The sequence below is a fragment of the Alosa pseudoharengus genome, unplaced genomic scaffold (assembly GCF_046254945.1).
Source record: "Alosa pseudoharengus isolate Yale_2024_CS ecotype anadromous, Long Island Sound unplaced genomic scaffold, YU_APseudo_1.1 YU_APseudo_1.1_scf_9, whole genome shotgun sequence".
NCBI lineage: Eukaryota > Metazoa > Chordata > Actinopteri > Clupeiformes > Clupeidae > Alosa > Alosa pseudoharengus.
Genome location: NW_027468881.1, coordinates 40,353,135 through 40,362,756, shown reverse-complemented (window position 1 = coordinate 40,362,756; position 9,622 = coordinate 40,353,135). Strand labels below are relative to the sequence as shown.

Here is a 9,622-nt window from a genome sequence, read left to right as displayed (position 1 = left end):
TGTGAAGCTATGCTGTTGTAAGACTGGTCCATGCGTTTCCTGTCCTGGCCCATGTGTTTCCTCTCCTGTGTAAGCCTGGCCCATGCATTTCCTGTCCTGTTGTAAGACTGGACCATGCATTTCCTGTCCTGTTGTAAGACTGGCCCATGCATTTCCTGTCCTGTTGTAAGACTGGCCCATGCAAGACTGGCCCATGCATTTCCTGTCCTGTTGTAAGACTGGTTCATGCATTTCCTGTCCTGGCCCATGCATTTCCTGTCCTGTTGTAAGCCTGGCCCATGCGTTTCCTGTCCTGGCCCATGTTTTTCCTGTCCTGTTGTAAGCCTGGCCCATGCGTTTCCTGTCCTGGTCTGTGTGTTTCCTGTCCTGTTGTAAGACTGGCCAATGTGTTTCCTGTCCTGATGTAAGACTGACCCATGCGTTTCCTGTCCTGTTGTAAGCCTGGCCCATGTGTTTCCTGTCCTGCAGGGTACATGGTGGTACCAGCAGGGGGCGGCGGCACATTTCTGGGCGGCTACATCGTGAAGAAGATGAACCTGCGCTGCCGGGGCATCGTGCGCTTCTGCATGCTGTGTGCGGTCATCAGCCTCATGGCCATCTTCATCTTCCTCGTTCACTGCCCCAACATGCCCATGGCAGGCGTGACTGCCCCCTACCGCCCCAGCCCGCTACTACACCAACACCAGGACGTGTACCTGGACCAGTATGAGAGCGAGAGCAATTACAACAGGTATGCCATGCACCACTGTACTAATATGAACTACAGGTATGGCCATGCACCACTGTACTATAGAATATGAACTACAGGTATGCCATGCACCACTGTACTATAGAATATGAACTACAGGTATGCCATGCACCACTGTACTATAGAATATGAACTACAGGTATGCCATGCACCACTGTACTATAGAATATGAACTACAGGTATGCCATGCACCACTGTACTATAGAATATGAACTACAGGTATGCCATGCACCACTGTACTATAGAATATGAACTACAGGTATGCCATGCACCACTGTACTATAGAATATGAACTACAGGTATGGCCATGCACCACTGTACTAATATGAACTACAGGTATGCCATGCACCACTGTACTAATATGAACTACAGGTATGGCCATGCACCACTGTACTATAGAATATGAACTACAGGTATGCCATGCACCACTGTGACTTTCAACTCAATTAAGAGATAATGCTCAATCACCCAGCCTATCCTATGCTCAGAAAAACTAGAGAGATTACATAGAAATACACTGCTGTTCAAAAGTTTGGGGTCACTTAGAAATGTCCATTCCACTCCAGTATAGACAGAATACCAGCTGAGATCAGTTGCATTGTTTTTTTAAATCAGGGCAGCAGTTTTCAGGCAGCTTCTCTGAGGGCTAGTGCACCTCCAGCACCTGTCCAGTCAAGGGTGACAAGAGGACAAGTGTGGCTGTCAGACTCACCTGTCTGTTTGGCTGTCAGACTCACCTGTCTGTTTGGCTGTCAGACTCACCTGTCTGTGTGGCTGTCAGACTCACCTGTCTGTTTGGCTGCACAACAGTGTCACGAGCAGTAAGGCCATCAGCCCGGCCAGGCCGAGTTAGAGCACCATTACGCTCAGACGGGCTGGCCAGGCCCTGCCCTGTGACCAATCAATGTCCAGCCCGCCGTCCCTCCAGGAGGCTACTGCCGCCCCACAGGAAGTGACGAGTAGATCAGATGCAGGAGACCTGTTGCAGTGACCGCTTGAAACACAGAAACAGAAGTATTGATTCCATGATTCCATGATTTCATGAGTCCATGATTGCATGATTCCATGATTGCATGATTGTTTGTGCAGTCTTGGTGCAGATTCATCACTTTAAACGGTTATTCCTTTTTTTGGCTTTTTTCTATTCTCCCTGTCACTACTTTTCTCCATCTGTCCATTTCTCTCCATCCTGCCTCCTCTACTCCCCTTGTGCACTATAACATACTCTAACATACTCTAACATACTTCCCTTGTGCACTCTAACATACTCTAACATACTCCCCTTGTGCACTATAACATACTCTAACATACTCCCCTTGTGCACTATAACATACTCTAACATACTCTAACATACTCTAACATACTTCCCTTGTGCACTATAACATACTCTAACATACTCTAACATACTCTAACATACTCCCCTTGTGCACTCTAACATACTCTAACATACTCCCCTTGTGCACTATAACATACTCTAACATACTCTAACATACTCTAACATACTCCCCTTGTGCACTCTAACATACTCTAACGTTGCTCCTCTGTGTGGCAGTACTCTGGAGGGGAATCTGACGGTGAGCTGTAACGCCGGGTGTCACTGTGTGACGGAGCTCTACAACCCTGTGTGTGGAGCAGACGGAGTCATGTATTACTCTCCCTGCCATGCCGGCTGCCACTCCATCAACCACACACACACACACAACGGCAGACAGGTAGGCTGCTACACACACTCACACACACACACACACACACGCACACACACACACACACACACACACACACAACGGCAGACAGGTAGGCTGCTACACGCGCTCACACACACACACACACACACACACACAACGGCAGACAGGTAGGCTACTACACACACACACACACACACCCACAACGGCAGTCAGGTAGGCTGCTACACACACACACACACACACACACACACAACGGCAGACAGGTAGGCTGCTACAGACACTCACACACACACACGCACACACACACACACACACACACAACGGCAGACAGGTAGGCTACTACACACACACACACACACACACACACCCACAACGGCAGTCAGGTAGGGTACTACACACACTCACACACACACACACATACACACACACACACACACAACAGCAGACAGGTAGGCTACTACACACACACACACACACACACACACCCACAACGGCAGTCAGGTAGGCTGCTACTACACACACACACACACACAAACACACACCCACAACGGCAGACAGGTAGGTTATTACAGCGGAACTAGACAGCCACCAGCACTGATATTCTAGATCTTCACGTCATGACTAAGGGTGTAAATATCTCTCAAGTCTTTTACTTACTGCTTTTTGACCAAGTGTTGGTGCACCTTTGAGTCCACGACTGGCTGCGTTGTGAAGGACACCTTGCCATGGGCAGTACACATGTTACTGGAGCATGCCACAAGGGCACACCATAATATTCAGACCCTGAGTTGGAATTAAAGCTGCTCTTGCATACTCATGCCACTAGAGGGCAGACCGTAATATTCAGACCCTGAGTTGGAATTAAAGCTGCTCTTGCATACTCATGCCACTAGAGGGCATCTAACGGATGCAGGATACGCATTGCAGCCATGGTGCATACACATATTTGTGTGCGACTGTGCGCATTGCAAGTAAGACCTAAGAGTGTCTCTGTGTGTCTGTATGTGTGCAGGTGTTCTAAGAGTGTTCTGTCTCTCTGTGTGTGTGCAGGTGTTCTAAGAGTGTTCTGTCTCTGTGTGTGTGTGTGTGCAGGTGTTCTAAGAGTGTTCTGTCTCTGTCTCTCTGTGCAGGTGTTCTCGGGGTGTGGCTGTGTGGTGGGGAACGTGACGTGGGGTCAGGAGGGGTTGGCGGTAGCCGGGAAATGCTCCTCCTCCTGCCACCACATGCCAACCTTCCTCACCTTCCTCTTCATCGTCATCCTCTTCACCTTCCTCTGCAGCATCCCTGCCCTGACCGCCACCCTCAGGTATGTCCTCACCTGCCCACTTAACACCACCCTCAGGTATGTCCTCACCTGCCCACTTAACACCACCCTCAGGTATGTCCTCACCTGCCCACTTAACACCACCCTCAGGTATGTCCTCACCTGCCCACTTAACACCACCCTCAGGTATGTCCACACCTGCCCACTTAACACCACCCTCAGGTATGTCCACATCTGGTGCAGATTGGAACAGATTGAGGGGACTTGTTTAATATTTAATGTTTACTCTCATGCCCCTCCCCCACTACCACCGAGCACCCTCTCACCGAGTTTGTGCTCGTCAGTGCGCACCAGACTGCGATTGACAGTCAGATCTCACACAGCCCTGCTCTGATTGGACCAGAAGAACTGGGAGCTGTGGATTTTTGCAAAACAAATAACAGGCTCTAGGTGGAGGTAGAAGTGCAGGGTTTTTTCTTAAACCGGCTGATTTATGTTGTTCTGTCGGAGCATAGTGTCGGTTTTTAGTGAATATGATCAAAAAAATCTTGCCAACTGCAGCTTTAACACCATCATCATACCTGCTGCTCTCCTGGTCACTTAACACCATCCTCATACCTGCTGCTTTTCTTTTGGTTACTTAACACCATCATCATACCTGCTACTCTCCTGGTCATAGTACTTCAGCTAAGCACAGCGGAGGGAGGCTCAGGCTCACCTGACATGTGTGCCCAGGCTGGCACGTAATGTAGCCACCGTTTCCAATAAAATAGTAATCACATCTCATGTGTACTTTATTGCTACTCTACTTATTAGTCCCATCTCATATGCACTTTATTAGTCACATCTCATATGTACTTTATTAGTCCCATCTCATGTGTACTTTATTAGTCCCATCTCATGTGTACTTTATTGCTACTCATTACTTATTTACGGAGCACTAGCTCACACCTCATTTGGTGACTTTGTACAATATACAGTGGGGGAAATAAGTAATTATAACACATAACTATACTTATGGACTTTAATGCTTGGCTTTTTTAAAATGGGTGGATGTCTGGTGAAAATTTCACGCAAATGGCCTCACTGGAAGTTTACTTACTGAAAACAATTTTGATGCGTTTGATAGTTATTTGCCCTGCTATATAGCACCACTTGTTAGATTCTCAGTAATATTGTTATATTGTTTGCCACAGAAGGGTTTAGGAGCAAAGAAAATAAATTGTGAAAATGTAAAAGTAACATCTAAGAATCACTTTGAACAAGGCGTCCCAATGGAGCTATTTGACAAGCCCGAATGTCCTCTCTTTTAGGTGCGTCCCAGACAGCCAGCGGTCGTTTGGCCTCGGGATCCAGTGGATCGTGGTGCGGACTCTGGGTAGGTTGCTGTTCATGCGGTTAGCACGTTACTGCTAGCGCCACTGTGCTATCTTATCTCTACTTGGACCACGACTTGCAAAGGTGAAGGTGTTCTTGGAGGCATAGACTATTTCTGAGAAGGGGTGCATCGATTGTGAAATTCTGGGCCGATATCAGTCAACAAAGCCGATATCGGCCGATACCGATGTTGGGCTGATATATCGGTGCATCCCTACTCATGAGATTGGACTTGTTACACCATTAACATGTTTAATATGTTGTGTTCAGATGTCTCAAAGAGATTCAACTAGGGCTGGGCGATAAAACGATAGCGATATATATCGCAATAGACATGTAATCGATATCAATAAAAAATATTTTCGATAGAATATTCGATAATTAAAAGCAACACGTTACGTTACGTTGTCCATAAATAAATCGGCTAAATATCTCTTGCATTGTATGTGCAACTCTACCAGAGTAGGCTATAGAAGTAGTCCTACCTTAACACAGACTCTGTCCTTGCCTCTCAACAGGCGCATCCCTCCTCAGCATGCACATTTAATCCAAACATTCACAATCGTGCAAGACGACTGGCTAAATTGCTATTAAATCCGGTTAGCATCATTAGCACTAGGGCTGGGCGATAAAACGATAGCGATATGTATCGCAATAGACATGTAATGACATCAATAAAAAATACGTTCGATAGAACATTCGATATTTAATAGCAACACACACCTCCCTCCTTACGTTGTCCATAAAAAAATAGGCTAAATATAGCTTGCATTATAGCTAGTATATGCAACTCTACCAGAGTAGGCATAGAAGTAGGCCTACCTCAACACAGACTCTCAATGAGTCCTCTCTCTCTCCCTCTCAACAGGCGCATCCCTCCTCAGGATGCACATGTAATCCAAACATTCACAATCGTGCAAGACGACTGGCTAAACTGCTATTAATTTCGGTTAGCATCATTAGCACGCTGCACAAATTTGTTCAAAACTGTTGCATTCAAATTGACTGCTAAATTCTAATCATCTCAATCGATGATGAAAACCGATGCAAATGGAAAACTATTTTCTAAGACTCAAACAGGCCTGTCCCAAGGAGAAAGAGTATTCATTTGAAACTTAAACACACGTGGGGAAACTGAACAGTCTAACCAATAGACTATGATAAACTAGCAAATTAAGCTACTTTTACAATAATTCCAGGCTTCAAGCAGTGCTGCTTTTCATTCAGACTTATGTGCACATTTATTTATTTGAGTGTTTTTCATGATTGTGTTGCTATTTCTTTTCCCTGTTTGCTTTGATTGATAACTGAGGTGATTAAAATCAGAGGAAGGTTAAGTTTAAAATAAAAGTGTTTAAATTTAACTTTTTTCCCCTTCTCGTCCTTATCTGAAATAGATTTAAAACGAAAAAATCAATAATTATCGATATCGACTGATATGAAATACTTATATCGTGATACAGTTTTCAGCCATATCGCCCAGCCCTAATTAGCACGCTGCACGAATTTGTTTAAAACTGTTGCATTCATGTTGACTGTTCTTTCTTATCATCTCCATCCCGAGAAGTAAAGTAGGCTATTTTCCAAGACTCAAATAAGCCCGTCCCAAGGAGAAAAAGTATTCATGAACTGAACAGTCCAACCAGTAGGCCTAAACTAGCCAATTAAGCTTGTTTACAATGTGCACATTTATTTATTTGAGTGTTTTTCATGGTTGTGTTGATATTTCTTTTTTTTTAATAACAGTGTTTAAATTGAACTGTTTTCCTTATCTGAAATGTTTTTTTTTTTTAAATAATAATTAAAAAAAAGTTTTTTTTAAAAAGTTATAATAATCAATAATTATCGATATCGACTGATATGATACTGATATCGTGATACAGTTTTCAGCCATATCGCCCAGCCCTAGATTCAACCTTATGGTGGTCTTACGCCAGTGAATCCCAGTGGCTGGTGAATGACGTGGTTCTTTATCCTCATGTCCACAGGTGGCATCCCGGGTCCGATTGCGTTTGGCTCTGTGATCGACATCTCGTGCCTGCTGTGGCAGGACCAGTGCGGGGAACAGGGTTCCTGCTACCTGTACCAGAACTCGGCCATGAGCCGCTACACGCTCATCGCTGGGATCATATACAAGGTCAGAACCAAGGTCACAAGGTCAGAACCAGCAGGCTATCGCTGGAGGTTTCATATGATCAACATGACAGGAGCATTCCTGTGTGTCTCAGAGACTGGCATCTATTTAAGATAGATTCTCTTTCCAGATAATGGCATCTATTTCTATTATATAATGGCATTTAGGGGCAGCCGTGGCCTACTGGTTAGCACTCTGGACTTGTAACCGGAGGGTTGCCGGTTCGAGCCCCGACCAGTGGGCCGCGGCTGAAGTGCCCTTGAGCAAGGCACCTAACCCCTCACTGCTCCCCGAGCGCCACCATTGTAGCAGGCAGCTCACTGCGCCGGGATTAGTGTGTGCTTCACCTCACTGTGTGTTCACTGTGTGCTATTTGTGTTTCACTAATTCACGATTGGGTTAAATGCAGAGACCAAATTTCCCTCACGGGATCAAAAAGTATATACTTAAATACTTATACTTATACTTCAGGGTCCTAATGGCTCCTTAATGGTTCCTTACAGGCAGCACGTAACTGAAGTGTTCCTTTCATGGAGCGTAAAATTAGTTTTATAAGACTGGTCTAATTTTTCAAATGTATATGCTGCCATCACGTCTGGTGTGTTCAGGTCCATGATTACAGGGCAAATGTATATGCTGCCATCACGTCTGGTGTGTTCAGGTCCATGATTACAGGGCAAGTTAATAGCTGCAGCAGACGCTCCACGAACGGAGCGCTGCAGTGATGAGCCTAGTGCAGCCTGTAGGGGGCGTTATGAGCCTAGTGCAGCCTGTAGGGGGCGTTATGAGCCTGTAGGGGGCGTTATGAGCCTAGTGCAGCCTGTAGGGGGCAGTGATGAGCCTAGTGCAGCCTGCCTGTTTCTACTCCAAGACAGTATTGCAACTGACCCTTGACCCCTTACCACCTGCTCTGACCTGCTCCGTGTGGCGTGTGTGTGGTGCTCCGTGTGTGTGTGTGTGTGTCCAGGTGTTGGGGATGCTGTTCTTCCTGCTGGCGAGCGTCCTGTACCAGCCCCCACCGGAGTCTCCCCAGAGCAGCTGTGAGAGCACTGACCACGACCTGGGGGACCTGCCCACTAAGGACCTGCCACAGGAGGTCATCACCAACGTCCACGCCAGGCTATGATGATGTCATACTCACAACCGAGACCTCACTGTGTGTGTGTGTGTGTGTGTGTGTGTGTGTGTGTGTTTATGTCAACAGCCCTCACAAACCAAAACACTGCACTGTACGTGTGTGTGTGTGTGTGTGTGTGAGGTCCTCTTGTGACACGTCTGTACGCACACTCCCTCATCCCTCTGCTGCTGTCCTCCTAGCTGTTAAATATCAACCCTACACTTTCCTCCAGCCTGCAGTAGCGTCCCAATCAAGTGTGTGTGTGTGTGAGAGAGAGAGAGTTGCTTGTGAGTGTGTATGTGAGTTTGTTTGTGTGTGTGTGTGTGTGTGTGTGTGGGTGTGTGTGTGTGTAAGGGTTCACACAAGGACAAGAGACATGTTGAAGATGAGAAAGGAAGACTGTTGTTAAGTGAAGGTTCTCACTTGTTGCCATATTTGAGATCGTTTTGGATTCCCAGACACCGCCTACATGATACCATTCAGAATCGTTTGCTGAAAAAGATTTCAGAAGTATCCATCATGATGCAGTGTGTATTAGTTTCCCTGTTCACATAGTTATTCAGCGCTTTCCTAAGACGGGATTAGCCTACAACATATATAGCAGATGCTCTATAACAAAAGACTGCATATTTTACTTCATATTCTATTCCAACCCAAACATAGACGTCTATTTATCAGTTATGATACTAAACATACAGCTTTATCATCTACTCTAAGTATAGTCTTTCATATATGAACCACCATAATAACGACATGAGATCATATTTATTGCCATATTCGAGAAACACTTAAATGCATTTACAAGAAAATGTTCTGTATATTTTATCTGAAGCACATAACTATATATCAGAGAGAAGTGTTGTCCCTAGAGAGAGAGAGGGGGAGAGAGAGAGAATGAGAGAGAGGGAGCAAGAGAGAGAGGGAGAGGGAGAGAAAAAGAGAGGGAGAGGGAGAGAAAAAGAGAGGGAGAGAGAGAGAAAGAGGGAGAGGGAGAGGAAAAGAGAGGCACCTGGAGGGTCAGTAAATGGAGACCTGTGCGCAGGTGATGCCGCTCCTCCAGGTGTCCTGTCCACGCGCTCCGCATTCCTGCTTCTGCCCACGTCCGTCCTGCACATCGTACTGCCCCCGCCCCCTGCCCATTGAAGCAGTGCCCATCGTACTGTCCTGCCCCTGCCCATTGAAGCAGTGCCCATCGTACTGCCCCCGCCCCCTGCCCATTGAAGCAGTGCCCATCGTACTGCCCCCGCCCCCTGCCCATTGAAGCAGTGCCCATCGTACTGTCCTGCCCCTGCCCATT

The 9,622-nt window shown here is 46.3% G+C and overlaps 1 protein-coding gene across 1 annotated transcript in view; it reads left to right on the top strand.

Annotated features, from left to right (window-relative positions):
- slco4a1 (solute carrier organic anion transporter family, member 4A1) overlaps positions 1-9,207 on the top strand; it is a 43,983-nt gene extending 34,776 nt beyond the window's left edge. The window contains exons 8-13 of the mRNA XM_076276102.1: positions 469-730; positions 2,301-2,460; positions 3,564-3,739; positions 5,011-5,075; positions 7,063-7,211; positions 8,176-9,207. Coding sequence (XP_076132217.1) covers positions 469-730; positions 2,301-2,460; positions 3,564-3,739; positions 5,011-5,075; positions 7,063-7,211; positions 8,176-8,334 — 971 coding nt within the window. The 3' untranslated portion in view covers positions 8,335-9,207. The remainder of the gene's footprint in view (positions 1-468; positions 731-2,300; positions 2,461-3,563; positions 3,740-5,010; positions 5,076-7,062; positions 7,212-8,175) is intronic.
- The last annotated feature ends 415 nt before the right edge of the window (positions 9,208-9,622 follow it).